Below are 19,098 nucleotides of genomic sequence, written 5' to 3' on the forward strand. Positions count from 1 at the left end.
AGAAGGGGGATAAGGAGTGTGGGGTTATGTGGCTGGCTTCTGAATGAGGAAGGGTGACAGCAGGTGGTGGGTAAGGTGGAGGTTTAGTGTGGTGTGGGGGGGTGAGGATAGGTAACTTGGAGAAAAGAGAGGGTGCAGGGTTTAGTGGGAATGAATGCTGTTGAGGTTAATAATAACCCAATCTATGTGATTTTAGCTTTTTTGTAAATTTTTTAAAAAAATCCAAATCCAAATCCGGCAAAAATGGTCCGGCGCACATCCCTAATATATATAAATTTAAAAAAACATGAATAATACATGGTCCAAAACATATAATGTCGTCACTGCCTTATAAAAACTATATATATTTATTATTTGTCCATTTTGGAATGGACATGTGTGGAGGAGCCTGGGATGGACGTGATGTGGGGGGAGACTGGGATGGACGTGATGTGGGGAGTGACTGGGATGGACGTGATGTGGGGAGTGACTGGGATGGACGTGATGTCGGGGGAGACTGGGATGGACGTGATGTCGGGGGAGACTGGGATGGACTTGATGTCGGGGGAGACTGGGATGGACGTGATGTCGGGGGAGACTGGGATGGACGTGATGTGGAGGGAAACTGGGATAGACGTGATGTGTGGGGAGACTGGGATGGACGTGATCTGGGATGGACGTGATGTGGGGGGAGACTGGGATGAACATGTTTATGAGACGCCCACTGTCAGCGTCCGTACACACAGTAACACCTATCGGCGCGTCTGCGTGTGTAAGGACCGAGACGCCCACTGTCAGCGTCTGTACACACAGTAACACCTATCGGTGCGTCCGCGTGTGGTGCGTCCGTGTGTGTAAGGACCAAGACGCCCACTGTCAGCGTCCGTAGACATAGTAACGAGTGTGGAATAATAGATAATAAAAAGGTTGACAGTGTCACTCCAGATAGACAGATGTTAAACAGGCAATAAATCGACATGGTCAAAAGGTCGACACACTATTTATTTTTTTTTTAGCCCTAATCTTCACTCTAACCCTCCCTCCCGTTGCCTGACCAACCTCTCCCTCAAGCTGCCTGACCAACCTCTCCCTCCTGATGCCTGACCCTAACCCTCCCTCCCGGTGCCCGACAAAACCCTCCCTCCCGGTGCCCGACAAAACCCTCCCTCCCGGTGCCTGACCCTAACTCTCCCTCCCGCTGCCCGATCCTAACCTCTCCCTCCCAGTGCCAGACCCTAACCTCTCCCTCCCAGTGCCAGACCCTAACCTCTCCCTCCCGATGCCTCACCCTAACCTCTCCCTCCAGGTGCCTGACCCTAACCCTCTCTCCTGGTGCCTGACCCTAACCTCTCCCTCCCAGTGCCTGACCCTAACCTCTCCCTCCAGGTGCCTGACCCTAACCTCCCGGTGCCTCACCCTAACCTCCCGGTGCCTGACCCTAACCTCTCCCTCCCGATGCCTGACCCTTAACCCTCCCGGTGCCTGACCCTAACCTCTCCCTCCCGATGCCTCACCCTAACCTCTGCCTCCTGGTGCCTCACCCTAACCTCCCGGTGCCTGACCCTAACCCTCCCTCCTGGTGCCTCACCCTAACCTCCCGGTGCCTGACCCTTAACCCTCCCGGTGCCTGACCCTAAAAAAAATATGAGTGGACCTTTGGCCTGTGTAACATCTATGTACATCCCGGCACCGCACAGCAACACCTATGGGGACTGGTGAGGGGGCATACACTGACTGGGGACGACGGAGGGGGAGTGGTGTGGGCGTTCTCAGGGCGGGGTCAGTGATGGTGTGGGAAGAGTGTGGGCGTTTTCGGGGCGGGGTCAGTGAAGGAGGGGGAGTGGTGTGGGCGACCTCAGGGCGGGGTCAGTAATGGTGTGGGAAGAGTGTGGGCGTTTCCAGGGCGGGATCAGTGATGGAGGGGGAGTGGTGTGGGCGTTCTGAGGGCGGAGGTCAGTAATGAATAGGGAGCGGTGTGGGCGTTTTTGGGGCGGGTCCAGTGACGGAGAGACGACATGACGTAACCCGCAATGGACGTCGCTAAAGATGGTGGTGGGCGCCTTTCCCATCGCGAAGCTCCTGTACCTGGGCATCCGGCAGATCAGTAAGCCGCTCGCCAACCGGCTGAAGGCGGGAGCCCGGCGCAGCGACTTCTTCCGCACCTACATCTGCCTCCCGCCCGCACAAGGTGACCGGGGACAGCGCCGCGTGACTGGTGGGACTGACGGGAGATTAGCCAATGGGAGCCCCGGGCGGCTGGGATTCGGCCAATCACAGTACGAAATCTGAAAGGGGCGGGGACTGGCTGCAAAGAGAGGTCATCGCTGGTCACATGGTGCCATGTGCTGGTGATCCCCTCACAGAGACATAGTGTACCCCAATATACTGTACCCTCCCCCCAGTGTTATCATACACAGCCTGTACCCCAATATACTGTACCCTCCCCCCAGTGTTATCATACACAGCCTGTACCCCAATATACTGTACCCTCCCCCCAGTGTTATCATACACAGCCTGTACCCCAATATACTGTACCCTCCCCCCAGTGTTATCATACACAGCCTGTACCCCAATATACTGTACCCTCCCCCCAGTGTTATCATACACAGCCTGTACCCCAATATACTGTACCCTCCCCCCAGTGTTATCATACACAGCCTGTACCCCAATATACTGTACCCTCCCCCCAGTGTTATCATACACAGCCTGTACCCCAATATACTGTACCCTCCCCCCAGTGTTATCATACACAGCCTGTACCCCAATATACTGTACCCTCCCCCCAGTGTTATCATACACAGCCTGTACCCCAATATACTGTACCCTCCCCCCAGTGTGATCATACACACAGCCTGTACCCCAATATACTGTACCCTCCCCCCAGTGTTATCATACACACAGCCTGTACCCCAATATACTGTACCCTCCCCCCAGTGTGATCATACACACAGCCTGTACCCCAATATACTGTACCCTCCCCCCAGTGTGATCATACACACAGCCTGTACCCCAATATACTGTACCCTCTCCCCAGTGTGATCATACACACAGCCTGTACCCCAATATACTGTACCCTCCCCCCAGTGTTATTATACACAGCCTGTACCCCAATATACTGTACCCTCCCCCCAGTGTGATCATACACACAGCCTGTACCCCAATATACTGTGCTCTCCCCCCAGTGTTATCATACACAGCCTGTACCCCAATATACTGTACCCTCCCCCCAGTGTTATCATACACAGCCTGTACCCCAATATACTGTACCCTCCCCCCAGTGTTATCATACACAGCCTGTACCCCAATATACTGTACCCTCCCCCCAGTGTTATCATACACAGCCTGTACCCCAATATACTGTACCCTCCCCCCAGTGTTATCATACACAGCCTGTACCCCAATATACTGTACCCTCCCCCCAGTGTTATCATACACAGCCTGTACCCCAATATACTGTACCCTCCCCCCAGTGTTATCATACACAGCCTGTACCCCAATATACTGTACCCTCCCCCCAGTGTTATCATACACAGCCTGTACCCCAATATACTGTACCCTCCCCCCAGTGTTATCATACACAGCCTGTACCCCAATATACTGTACCCTCCCCCCAGTGTTATCATACACAGCCTGTACCCCAATATACTGTACCCTCCCCCCAGTGTTATCATACACAGCCTGTACCCCAATATACTGTACCCTCCCCCCAGTGTGATCATACACACAGCCTGTACCCCAATATACTGTACCCTCCCCCCAGTGTGATCATACACACAGCCTGTACCCCAATATACTGTACCCTCCCCCCAGTGTGATCATACACACAGCCTGTACCCCAATATACTGTACCCTCCCCCCAGTGTGATCATACACACAGCCTGTACCCCAATATACTGTACCCTCCCCCCAGTGTGATCATACACACAGCCTGTACCCCAATATACTGTACCCTCCCCCCAGTGTTATTATACACAGCCTGTACCCCAATATACTGTACCCTCCCCCCAGTGTGATCATACACACAGCCTGTACCCCAATATACTGTGCTCTCCCCCCAGTGTTATCATACACAGCCTGTACCCCAATATACTGTACCCTCCCCCCAGTGTTATCATACACAGCCTGTACCCCAATATACTGTGCTCTCCCCCCAGTGTTATCATACACAGCCTGTACCCCAATATACTGTACCCTCCCCCCAGTGTTATCATACACAGCCTGTACCCCAATATACTGTACCCTCCCCCCAGTGTTATCATACACAGCCTGTACCCCAATATACTGTACCCTCCCCCCAGTGTTATCATACACAGCCTGTACCCCAATATACTGTACCCTCCCCCCAGTGTTATCATACACAGCCTGTACCCCAATATACTGTACCCTCCCCCCAGTGTTATCATACACAGCCTGTACCCCAATATACTGTACCCTCCCCCCAGTGTGATCATACACAGCCTGTACCCCAATATACTGTACCCTCCCCCCAGTGTGATCATACACAGCCTGTACCCCAATATACTGTACCCTCCCCCCAGTGTTATCATACACAGCCTGTACCCCAATATACTGTACCCTCCCCCCAGTGTTATCATACACAGCCTGTACCCCAATATACTGTACCCTCCCCCCAGTGTTATCATACACAGCCTGTACCCCAATATACTGTACCCTCCCCCCAGTGTGATCATACACAGCCTGTACCCCAATATACTGTACCCTCCCCCCAGTGTGATCATACACAGCCTGTACCCCAATATACTGTACCCTCCCCCCAGTGTGATCATACACAGCCTGTACCCCAATATACTGTACCCTCCCCCCAGTGTGATCATACACAGCCTGTACCCCAATATACTGTACCCTCCCCCCAGTGTGATCATACACAGCCTGTACCCCAATATACTGTACCCTCCCCCCAGTGTTATCATACACAGCCTGTACCCCAATATACTGTACCCTCCCCCCAGTGTTATCATACACAGCCTGTACCCCAATATACTGTACCCTCCCCCCAGTGTTATCATACACAGCCTGTACCCCAATATACTGTACCCTCCCCCCAGTGTTATCATACACAGCCTGTACCCCAATATACTGTACCCTCCCCCCAGTGTTATCATACACAGCCTGTACCCCAATATACTGTACCCTCCCCCCAGTGTGATCATACACAGCCTGTACCCCAATATACTGTACCCTCCCCCCAGTGTGATCATACACAGCCTGTACCCCAATATACTGTACCCTCCCCCCAGTGTGATCATACACAGCCTGTACCCCAATATACTGTACCCTCCCCCCAGTGTGATCATACACAGCCTGTACCCCAATATACTGTACCCTCCCCCCAGTGTTATCATACACAGCCTGTACCCCAATATACTGTACCCTCCCCCCAGTGTTATCATACACAGCCTGTACCCCAATATACTGTACCCTCCCCCCAGTGTTATCATACACAGCCTGTACCCCAATATACTGTACCCTCCCCCCAGTGTTATCATACACAGCCTGTACCCCAATATACTGTACCCTCCCCCCAGTGTTATCATACACAGCCTGTACCCCAATATACTGTACCCTCCCCCCAGTGTGATCATACACAGCCTGTACCCCAATATACTGTACCCTCCCCCCCAGTGTGATCATACACAGCCTGTACCCCAATATACTGTACCCTCCCCCCAGTGTGATCATACACAGCCTGTACCCCAATATACTGTACCCTCCCCCCAGTGTGATCATACACAGCCTGTACCCCAATATACTGTACCCTCCCCCCAGTGTGATCATACACAGCCTGTACCCCAATATACTGTACCCTCCCCCCAGTGTTATCATACACAGCCTGTACCCCAATATACTGTACCCTCCCCCCAGTGTTATCATACACAGCCTGTACCCCAATATACTGTACCCTCCCCCCAGTGTTATCATACACAGCCTGTACCCCAATATACTGTACCCTCCCCCCAGTGTTATCATACACAGCCTGTACCCCAATATACTGTACCCTCCCCCCAGTGTTATCATACACAGCCTGTACCCCAATATACTGTACCCTCCCCCCAGTGTTATCATACACACAGCCTGTACCCCAATATACTGTACCCTCCCCCCAGTGTGATCATACACACAGCCTGTACCCCAATATACTGTACCCTCCCCCCAGTGTTATTATACACAGCCTGTACCCCAATATACTGTGCTCTCCCCCCAGTGTTATCATACACAGCCTGTACCCCAATATACTGTACCCTCCCCCCAGTGTTATCATACACAGCCTGTACCCCAATATACTGTGCTCTCCCCCCAGTGTTATCATACACAGCCTGTACCCCAATATACTGTACCCTCCCCCCAGTGTTATTATACACAGCCTGTACCCCAATATACTGTACCCTCCCCCCAGTGTTATTATACACAGCCTGTACCCCAATATACTGTACCCTCCCCCCAGTGTTATCATACACAGCCTGTACCCCAATATACTGTACCCTCCCCCCAGTGTTATCATACACAGCCTGTACCCCAATATACTGTACCCTCCCCCCAGTGTGATCATACACACAGCCTGTACCCCAATATACTGTACCCTCTCCCCAGTGTGATCATACACACAGCCTGTACCCCAATATACTGTACCCTCTCCCCAGTGTGATCATACACACAGCCTGTACCCCAATATACTGTACCCTCCCCCCAGTGTTATCATACACAGCCTGTACCCCAATATACTGTACCCTCCCCCCAGTGTGATCATACACACAGCCTGTACCCCAATATACTGTACCCTCTCCCCAGTGTGATCATACACACAGCCTGTACCCCAATATACTGTACCCTCCCCCCAGTGTTATCATACACAGCCTGTACCCCAATATACTGTACCCTCCCCCCAGTGTTATCATACACAGCCTGTACCCCAATATACTGTACCCTCCCCCCAGTGTTATCATACACAGCCTGTACCCCAATATACTGTACCCTCCCCCCAGTGTTATCATACACAGCCTGTACCCCAATATACTGTACCCTCCCCCCAGTGTGATCATACACACAGCCTGTACCCCAATATACTGTACCCTCTCCCCAGTGTGATCATACACACAGCCTGTACCCCAATATACTGTACCCTCCCCCCAGTGTTATCATACACAGCCTGTACCCCAATATACTGTACCCTCCCCCCAGTGTTATCATACACAGCCTGTACCCCAATATACTGTACCCTCCCCCCAGTGTGATCATACACAGCCTGTACCCCAATATACTGTACCCTCCCCCCAGTGTGATCATACACACAGCCTGTACCCCAATATACTGTACCCTCTCCCCAGTGTGATCATACACACAGCCTGTACCCCAATATACTGTACCCTCCCCCCAGTGTTATCATACACAGCCTGTACCCCAATATACTGTACCCTCCCCCCAGTGTTATCATACACAGCCTGTACCCCAATATACTGTACCCTCCCCCCAGTGTTATCATACACAGCCTGTACCCCAATATACTGTACCCTCCCCCCAGTGTTATCATACACAGCCTGTACCCCAATATACTGTACCCTCCCCCCAGTGTTATCATACACAGCCTGTACCCCAATATACTGTACCCTCCCCCCAGTGTTATCATACACAGCCTGTACCCCAGTATACTGTACCCTCCCCCCAGTGTTATCATACACAGCCTGTACCCCAATATACTGTACCCTCCCCCCAGTGTTATCATACACAGCCTGTACCCCAATATACTGTACCCTCCCCCCAGTGTTATCATACACAGCCTGTACCCCAATATACTGTACCCTCCCCCCAGTGTTATCATACACAGCCTGTACCCCAGTATACTGTACCCTCCCCCCAGTGTTATCATACACAGCCTGTACCCCAATATACTGTACCCTCCCCCCAGTGTTATCATACACAGCCTGTACCCCAATATACTGTACCCTCCCCCCAGTGTTATCATACACAGCCTGTACCCCAATATACTGTACCCTCCCCCCAGTGTTATCATACACAGCCTGTACCCCAATATACTGTACCCTCCCCCCAGTGTTATCATACACAGCCTGTACCCCAATATACTGTACCCTCCCCCCAGTGTTATCATACACAGCCTGTACCCCAATATACTGTACCCTCCCCCCAGTGTTATCATACACAGCCTGTACCCCAATATACTGTACCCTCCCCCCAGTGTTATCATACACACAACCTGTACCCCAATATACTGTACCCTCCCCCCAGTGTTATCATACACAGCCTGTACCCCAATATACTGTACCCTCCCCCCAGTGTTATCATACACAGCCTGTACCCCAATATACTGTGCTCTCCCCCCAGTGTTATCATACACAGCCTGTACCCCAATATACTGTACCCTCCCCCCAGTGTTATCATACACACAGCCTGTACCCCAATATACTGTACCCTCCCCCCAGTGTTATCATACACACAACCTGTACCCCAATATACTGTACCCTCCCCCCAGTGTTATCATACACAGCCTGTACCCCAATATACTGTACCCTCCCCCCAGTGTTATTATACACAGCCTGTACCCCAATATACTGTGCTCTCCCCCCAGTGTGATCATACACAGCCTGTACCCCAATATACTGTACCCTCCCCCCAGTGTTATCATACACAGCCTGTACCCCAATATACTGTGCTCTCCCCCCAGTGTTATCATACACAGCCTGTACCCCAATATACTGTACCCTCCCCCCAGTGTTATTATACACAGCCTGTACCCCAATATACTGTACCCTCCCCCCAGTGTTATTATACACAGCCTGTACCCCAATATACTGTACCCTCCCCCCAGTGTTATTATACACAGCCTGTACCCCAATATACTGTACCCTCCCCCCAGTGTGATCATACACACAGCCTGTACCCCAATATACTGTGCTCTCCCCCCAGTGTTATCATACACAGCCTGTACCCCAATATACTGTACCCTCCCCCCAGTGTTATCATACACACAGCCTGTACCCCAATATACTGTACCCTCCCCCCAGTGTTATCATACACACAGCCTGTACCCCAATATACTGTACCCTCCCCCCAGTGTTATCATACACACAGCCTGTACCCCAATATACTGTGCTCTCCCCCCAGTGTTATCATACACAGCCTGTACCCCAATATACTGTACCCTCCCCCCAGTGTTATCATACACAGCCTGTACCCCAATATACTGTACCCTCCCCCCAGTGTGATCATACACACAGCCTGTACCCCAATATACTGTGCTCTCCCCCCAGTGTTATCATACACAGCCTGTACCCCAATATATATCATACACAGCCTGTACCCCAATATACTGTGCTCTCCCCCCAGTGTTATCATACACAGCCTGTACCCCAATATACTGTACCCTCCCCCCAGTGTTATTATACACAGCCTGTACCCCAATATACTGTACCCTCCCCCCAGTGTGATCATACACACAGCCTGTACCCCAATATACTGTACCCTCTCCCCAGTGTGATCATACACACAGCCTGTACCCCAATATACTGTACCCTCCCCCCAGTGTTATTATACACAGCCTGTACCCCAATATACTGTACCCTCCCCCCAGTGTGATCATACACACAGCCTGTACCCCAATATACTGTGCTCTCCCCCCAGTGTTATCATACACAGCCTGTACCCCAATATACTGTACCCTCCCCCCAGTGTTATCATACACAGCCTGTACCCCAATATACTGTGCTCTCCCCCCAGTGTTATCATACACAGCCTGTACCCCAATATACTGTACCCTCCCCCCAGTGTTATTATACACAGCCTGTACCCCAATATACTGTACCCTCCCCCCAGTGTGATCATACACACAGCCTGTACCCCAATATACTGTACCCTCTCCCCAGTGTTATCATACACAGCCTGTACCCCAATATACTGTACCCTCCCCCCAGTGTTAGTATACACAGCCTGTACCCCAATATACTGTACCCTCCCCCCAGTGTTATCATACAGCCTGTACCCCAATATACTGTACCCTCCCCCCAGTGTTATCATACACACAGCCTGTACCCCAATATACTGTACCCTCCCCCCAGTGTTATCATACACACAGCCTGTACCCTCCCCCCAGTGTGATCATACACAGCCTGTACCCCAATATACTGTACCCTCCCCCCAGTGTGATCATGCACACAGCCTGTACCCCAATATACTGTACCCTCCCCCCAGTGTTATCATACACACAGCCTGTACCCCAATATACTGTACCCTCCCCCCAGTGTTATTATACACAGCCTGTACCCCAATATACTGTACCCTCCCCCCAGTGTTATCATACACAGCCTGTACCCCAATATACTGTACCCTCCCCCCAGTGTTATTATACGCAGCCTGTACCCCAATATACTGTACCCTCCCCCCAGTATTATCATACACAGCCTGTACCCCAATATACTGTACCCTCCCCCCAGTATTATACACACAGCCTGTACCCCAATATACTGTACCCTCCCCCCAGTGTTATCATACACAGCCTATACCCCAATATACTGTACCCTCCCCCCAGTGTTATCATACACACAGCCTGTACCCCAATATACTGTGCTCTCCCCCCAGTGTTATCATACACAGCCTATACCCCAATATACTGTACCCTCCCCCCAGTGTTATCATACACACAGCCTGTACCCCAATATACTGTACCCTCCCCCCAGTGTTATTATACACAGCCTGTACCCCAATATACTGTACCCTCCCCCCAGTGTTATTATACGCAGCCTGTACCCCAATATACTGTACCCTCCCCCCAGTGTTATTATACACAGCCTGTACCCTAATATACTGTACCCTCCCCCCAGTGTGATCATGCACACAGCCTGTACCCCAATATACTGTACCCTCCCCCCAGTGTTATTATACACAGCCTGTACCCCAATATACTGTACCCTCTCCCCAGTGTTATTATACACAGCCTGTACCCCAATATACTGTACCCTCCCCCCAGTGTTATACACACAGCCATACAGCCTGTACCCCAATATACTGTACCCTCCCCCCAGTGTTATCATACACAGCCTGTACCCCAATATACTGTACCCTCCCCCCAGTGTTATTATACACAGCCTGTACCCCAATATACTGTACCCTCCCCCCAGTGTTATCATACACACAGCCTGTACCCCAATATACTGTACCCTCCCCCCAGTGTTATTATACACAGCCATACAGCCTGTACCCCAATATACTGTACCCTCCCCCCAGTGTTATCATACACAGCCTGTACCCCAATATACTGTACCCTCCCCCCAGTGTTATTATACACAGCCTGTACCCCAATATACTGTACCCTCCCCCCAGTGTTATCATACACAGCCTGTACCCCAATATACTGTACCCTCCCCCCAGTGTTATCATACACACACTGTACCCCAATATACTGTACCCTCCCCCCAGTGTTATCATACACACAGCCTGTACCCCAATATACTGTAACCTCCCCCCAGTGTTAGCATACACACAGCATGTACCCCAATATACTGTACCCTCCCCCCAGTGTTATACACAGCCTGTACCCTAATATACTGTACCCTCCCCCCAGTGTTATCATACACACAACCTGTACCCTAATATACTGTACCCTCCCCCCAGTGTTATCATGCACACAGCCTGTACCCCAATATTCTGTACCCTCCCCCCAGTGTTATCATACACAGCCTGTACCCCAATATACTGTACCCTCCCCCAGTGTTATCATACACACAGCCTGTACCCCAATATACTGTACCCTCCCCCCAGTGTTATCATACACACAGCATGTACCCCAATATACTGTGCTCTCCCCCCAGTGTTATCATACACAGCCTATACCCCAATATACTGTACCCTCCCCCCAGTGTTATTATACACAGCCTGTACCCCAATATACTGTACCCTCCCCCCAGTGTGATCATGCACACAGCCTGTACCCCAATATACTGTACCCTCCCCCCAGTGTTATTATACACAGCCTGTACCCCAATATACTGTACCCTCCCCCCAGTGTTATCATACACACAGCCACACAGCCTGTACCCCAATATACTGTACCCTCCCCCCAGTGTTATTATACACAGCCTGTACCCCAATATACTGTTCCCTCCCCCAGTGTTATCATTCACACAGCCTGTACCCCAATATACTGTACCCTCCCCCCAGTGTTATCATACACAGCCTGTACCCTAATATACTGTACCCTCCCCCCAGTGTTATTATACACACAGCCTGTACCCCAATATACTGTGCTCTCCCCCCAGTGTTATCATACACAGCCTGTACCCCAATATACTGTACCCTCCCCCCAGTGTTATTATACACAGCCTGTACCCCAATATACTGTACCCTCCCCCCCAGTGTTATTATACACAGCCTGTACCCCAATATACTGTACCCTCCCCCCAGTGTTATCACACACAGCCTGTACCCCAATATACTGTACCCTCCCCCCAGTGTTATCACACACACACTGTACCCTAATGTACTGTACCTTCCCCCCAGTGTTATTATACACAGCCTGTACCCCAATATACTGTACCCTCCCCCCAGTGTTATCATACACACAGCCTGTACCACAATATACTGTACCCTCCCCCCAGTGTTTATACACAGCCTGTACCCTAATATACTGTACCCTCCCCCTAGTGTTATTATACACAGCTTGTACCCCAATATACTGTACCCTCCCCCCAGTGTTATTATACACACTGCCTGTACCCCAATATACTGTGCTCTCCCCCCAGTGTTATCATACACAGCCTGTACCCCAATATACTGTACCCTCCCCCCAGTGTTATACACAGCCTGTACCCCAATATACTGTACCCTCCCCCCAGTGTTATACACAGCCTGTACCCCAATATACTGTACCCTCCCCCCAGTGTTATCATACACACAGCCTGTACCCCAATATACTGTACCCTCCCCCCAGTGTTATTATACACAGCCTGTACCCCAATATACTGTACCCTCCCCCCAGTGTTATACACACAGCCATACAGCCTGTACCCCAATATACTGTACCCTCCCCCCAGTGTGAGCATACACAGCCTGTACCCCAATATACTGTACCCTCCCCCCAGTGTTATTATACACAGCCTGTACCCCAATATACTGTACCCTCCCCCCAGTGTTATTATACACAGCCTGTACCCCAATATACTGTACCCTCCCCCCAGTGTTATTATACACAGCCTGTACCCTAATATACTGTACCCTCCCCCCAGTGTTATCATACACAGCCTGTACCCCAATATATTGTACCCTCCCCCCAGTGTTATCATACACACAGCCTGTACCCCAATATACTGTACCCTCCCCCCAGTGTTATCATACACACAGCCTGTACCCCATTATACTGTATCCTCCCCCAGTGTTGTTATACACACACTGTACCCCAATATACTGTACCCCCCCCAGTGTTATCATACACACAGCCTGTACCCTAATATACTGTACCCTCCCCCCAGTGTTATCATACACACAGCCTGTACCCCAATATACTGTACCCTCCCCCCAGTGTTATCATACACACAGCCTGTACCCCAATATACTGTACCCTCCCCCCGGTGTTATCATACACACAACCTGTACCCTAATATACTGTACCCTCCCCCCGGTGTTATCATACACACAACCTGTACCCCAATATACTGTACCCTCCCCCCAGTGTTATCATACACACACTGTACCCCAATATACTGTACCCTCCCCCCAGTGTTATCATACACACAGCATGTACCCCAATATACTGTACCCTCCCCCCAGTGTTATCATACACACACTGTACCCCAATATACTGTACCCTCCCCCCAGTGTTATACCTAGCCTGTACCCTAATATACTGTACCCTCCCCCCAGTGTTATCATACACACACTGTACCCCAATATACTGTACCCTCCCCCCAGTGTTATACATAGCCTGTACCCCAATATACTGTACCCTCCCCCCAGTGTTATCATACACACACATGGTACCCCAATATACTGTACCCCCCCAGTGTTATCATACACACAGCATGTACCCCAATATACTGTACCCTCCCCCCAGTGTTATCATACACACTGCCTGTACCCCATTATACTGTACCCTCCCCCCAGTGTTATTATACACAGCCTGTGCCCCAATATACTGTACCCTCCCCCCAGTGTTATCATACACACAGCCTGTACCCCAATATACTGTACCCTCCCCCCAGTGTTATACACAGCCTGTGCCCCAATATACTGTACCCTCCCCCCAGTGCTATTATACACAGCCTGTACCCCAATATACTGTGCTCTCCCCCCAGTGTTATCATACACACAGCCTGTACCCCAATATACTGTACCCTCCCCCCAGTGTTATACACAGCCTGTACCCTAATATACTATACCCTCCCCCCAGTGTTATCATACACACAACCTGTACCCTAATATACTGTACCCTCCCCACAGTGTTATCATACACACAGCCTGTAACCCAAATATACTGTACCCTCCCCCCAGTGTTATCATACCTAGCCTGTACCCCAATATACTGTACTCTTCTCCAGTGTTATCATAGACAGCCTGTACCCCCAATATACTGTTCCCTCCCCCAGTGTTATTGTACACACACTGTACACTCCCCCCAGTGTAATCATACACAGCCTGTACCCCAATATAATGTACCCTCCCCCAGTGTTATCATACACACAGCCTGTACCCCAATATACTGTACCCTCCCCCAGTGTAATCATACACACACTGTACCCCAATATTCTGTACCCTCCCCCCAGTGTAATCATACACACACTGTACCCCAATATTCTGTACCCTCCCCCAGTGTAATCATACACACACTGTACCCCAATATACTGTACCCTCCCCCAGTGTAATACACACACTGTACCCCAATATACTGTACCCTCCCCAGTGTTATTATACACACAGCCTGTACCCCAATATACTGTACCCTCCCCCCAGTGTTATTATACACACAGACTGTACCCCAATATACTGTATTCCCCCTGTTATTATACACAGACTGTACCCCAAGTGTTAATATACACATAGAATGCTCCAGTCCTTCTGGGAGTAATGTATCCGTCACTGAGACTCTGCCTTTATTACTGGGTTACTGTGCTGGGTATAATGAGCCAGTCCTGCTGGGAGTAATGTATCCGTCACTGAGACGTTGCCTTTATTACTGGGTTACGGTGCTGGGTATAATGAGCCAGTCCTGCTGGGAGTAATGTATCAGTCACTGAGACGCTGCCTTTATTACTGGGTTACGGTGCTGGGTGTAATGAGCCAGTCCTGCTGGGAGTAATGTATCCGTCACTGAGACGCTGCCTTTATTACTGGGTTACGGTGCTGGGTATAATGAGCCAGTCCTGCTGGGAGTAATGTATCCGTCACTGAGACGCTGCCTTTATTACTGGGTTACGGTGCTGGGTATAATGAGCCAGTCCTGCTGGGAGTAATATATCAGTCACTGAGACGCTGCCTTTATTACTGGGTTACGGTGCTGGGTATAATGAGCCAGTCCTGCTGGGAGTAATGTATCCGTCACTGGGACGCTGCCTTTATTACTGGGTTACGGTGCTGGGTATAATGAGCCAGTCCTGCTGGGAGTAATGTATCAGTCACTGAGACGCTGCCTTTATTACTGGGTTACGGTGCTGGGTATAATGAGCCAGTCCTGCTGGGAGTAATGTATCCGTCACTGGGACGCTGCCTTTATTACTGGGTTACGGTGCTGGGTATAATGAGCCAGTCCTGCTGGGAGTAATGTATCAGTCACTGGGACGCTGCCTTTATTACTGGGTTACGGTGCTGGGTGTAATGAGTCTCCCTAAGCCGCTGTCTCATTAACCTGGAGGCCTCGGTCGCAGTTTTCATCCTTAAGAAGTTAATGAATTTATGGACCATGAACGACCCTTTTTTGGAATTAGTGTCACGTGGACTTTTCCTCTCCGGTAGCAGAAAGTTTCTCAGTGACCCAGTATTCCTGTATTCAGCTTCGCTAACCTATATATTCTCTAGATGCCAAATTCCCTAGTACAGAGGTTCCCAAGCTCCGCCATTCTATATCACGTTTTAGGGATATCCATGTCTGAGCACAGTTCCTTAATTAGTACCTCAGTCAATTTGATTTAACCATCTGGACTGAAGCATGGATATCCCCAAAACCTGGCCTGTAATGGGAGAGTTTGGGAACCTTTGCCGTAGTATTTAACAAAATACCCCTACATCATATTACATGGGCGATATCTCCGTAACGAAAGCTAACAGAGGTTTATAAGTAATATTGTTCTTCATGTTGGAAATCTTTTCCCTGCTGCATAATTATACCTATAACCATAGAGCTAGAACCCTCCTCGCTGCGGCGTCCCGTAGAGACGCGGTTAGCATGGGTGTCTTGCAGCACATTGGGTTTGAGCCTGACCAGGGACGGTGCTAGTATGTCCTTCACGTGTTTTCCTCTGGGTGCTCCGGTTTCTTCCCACACTCCAAAAACAATATGGAAGGTTAATTGGTTCCCATTGGGTGCGTTTATGCTGCTGGTAGGGAAACTGCATTGTAAGATTTACTGGCGCTAGGATCAATGTGAATGAATAAATGCCCAGTGCAGGATGGAGTAATATACAGTACTACTAATACTCAGCCTGATACTCTACGTATGGGAGCATCCAATACCTGGCCATGATAACAGCATTGCAGGGTGCCTCCAGTAACTGTAACTATGGCCGCCTGCTATATTACTTTCCATCCAGCTTCCAGGCAGCACTGCAGCGCACAGGAGTCTGTACTGATGTCTATGTGCCCGCTATCCCCCCCCGATCTCCTGGCAGGACTCTGTACAAATGTCTATATGCCAGTTACCCCCCCCGATCTCCTGGAAGGACTCTGTACTGATGTCTATGTGCCCGCTATCCCCCCGATCTCCTGGCAGGACTCTGTACTGATGTCTGTGTGCCAGCTATCCCCCCGATCTCCTGGCAGGACTCTGGGCATGACAATTGTACGGATGTCTGTGCCCACTATCCCCCCCCCGATCTCCTGGCAGCACTCTGGGCATGACTATTGTACGGATGTCTATGTGCCCGCTATCCCCTGGCAGGACTCTGGGCATGACTATTGTACGGATGTCTATGTGCCAGTAGTGGCTGATGCATGTTGTGTGTGAACCCCCATCTGTAGCTCTGAGGTTCCGCATTGTGTATGATGGAGCCTGTGTGTAGCGATGGTCATACATTATAGAATATACGTGGCTTTTACATGTAATCATGCCACGCAGTTTTATATTTATATCGCCTATCGGACATTCCTCACCGGTCTGTGCCTGATCTGTCAGCGGCTTTATCGGGTCACGTTTGGTAGAGGAGATAAAGTTTTACGTACTGTAGATTATATGAAATGACTGTGACCATATGCAGGCAGCGTGAGAGGAATTACGGTGACGTATAAATATAATAGTGTCACTTTGTCTTCTATAACCTCCATAGCACATTATACAGATACTGACGTCAGTCCTGCGGGGAGGGGGTAATTATCGCTCTCTGACCGTCTCTTCCCCTTACAGCGTACCACTGGATCGAAATGAGGACGAAGATGAGAATTATGGGCTTCCGTGGAGCCGCCATTAAGCCCCTGAACGAGGAATCGGCGGCTGAGCTGGGGGCGGAGCTCCTGGGGGAAGCAATCATTTTTTTAGTAGGAGGCGGCTGCTTGGTGGCAGAGTATGCGCGGCAGTCCACTAATACCCGCAGGAAAGAGGAGGAGCTAGAGGCCAGGCTGAACGCCATGGAGGCAGAGATTGCACGCTTAGGTCTCCTCTCCGATGAGCTGGATGCACGAGCCCGGGCCGCAGAGAGGAAACAGGGCGTAAAGTGACACCGCCATGTCCGATAATTCACGTGTCCAATAATTCACGTGTCCTGCGCCCAAGCAGGACGCAACAGCGTGTTAATCAACGTATCAGGAACAGTGACTATGGTACAGACAGGTCCTTGCTGAATTGTGTATATACAGGAAATAAAGGAACATTATTGTGCTGATATAATTATTACCAGTTATTGATATAGCGCTGTACAGAGAATATCATTCACATCACTCCCTGCCCCCAGTGCTTACACTCTATATTCCCCATCACATGGTCACACACATACACACTAGGGGTCACATCACTCCCTGCCCCAGTGCTTACACTCTATATTTCCCATCACATGGTCACACACATACACACTAGGGGTCACATCACTCCCTGCCCCAGTGCTTACACTCTATATTCCCCATCACATGGTCACACACATACACACTAGGGGTCACATCACTCCCTGCCCCAGTGCAGCTTACACTCTATATTCCCCATCACATGGTCACACACATACACACTAGGGGTCACATCACTCCCTGCCCCAGTGCTTACACTCTATATTCCCCATCACATGGTCACACACATACACACTAGGGGGTCACATCACTCCCTGCCCCAGTGCTGCTTACACTCTATATTCCCCATCACATGGTCACACACATACACACTAGGGGTCACATCACTCCCTGCCCCAGTGATTACACTCTATATTCCCCATCACATGGTCACACACATACGTACTAGGGGTCACATCACTCCCTGCCCCAGAGCTTACACTCTATATTCTCCATCACATGGTCACACACATACACACTAGGGGTCACATCACTCCCTGCCCCAGTGCTTACACTCTATATTCCCCATCACATGGTCACACACATACACACTAGGGGTCACTTCACTCCCTGCCCCAGGGCAGCTTACACTCTATATTCCCCATCACATGGTCACACACATACACACTAGGGGGTCACATCACTCCCTGCCCCAGTGCTTACACTCTATATTCCCCATCACATGGTCACACACATACACACTAGAGGTCACATCACTCCCTGCCCCAGTGCAGCTTACACTCTATATTCCCCATCACATGGTCACACACATACACTAGGGGTCACATCACTCCCTGCCCTAGTGCAGCTTACACTCTATATTCCCCATCACATGGTCACACACATACACACTAGGGATCACATCACTCCCTGCCCCAGTGCTGCTTACACTCTATATTCCCCATCACATGGTCACACACA

The 19,098-nt window shown here is 50.4% G+C and overlaps 1 protein-coding gene across 1 annotated transcript; it reads left to right on the top strand.

The window, feature by feature from the left end:
- The first annotated feature begins 1,978 nt into the window (after nucleotides 1-1,978).
- OPA3 (outer mitochondrial membrane lipid metabolism regulator OPA3) lies at nucleotides 1,979-18,028 on the top strand. Its single transcript, XM_088447018.1, has 2 exons — nucleotides 1,979-2,167; nucleotides 17,549-18,028. The coding sequence occupies exons 1-2, from the start codon at nucleotides 2,026-2,028 to the stop codon at nucleotides 17,857-17,859; spliced, it is 453 nt and encodes a 150-aa protein (XP_088303144.1). The 5' UTR covers nucleotides 1,979-2,025; the 3' UTR covers nucleotides 17,860-18,028.
- Nucleotides 18,029-19,098: the final 1,070 nt, after the last annotated feature.

This window comes from Taudactylus pleione, unplaced genomic scaffold, assembly GCF_031769625.1.
Source record: "Taudactylus pleione unplaced genomic scaffold, aTauple2 ptg000409l, whole genome shotgun sequence".
NCBI lineage: Eukaryota > Metazoa > Chordata > Amphibia > Anura > Myobatrachidae > Taudactylus > Taudactylus pleione.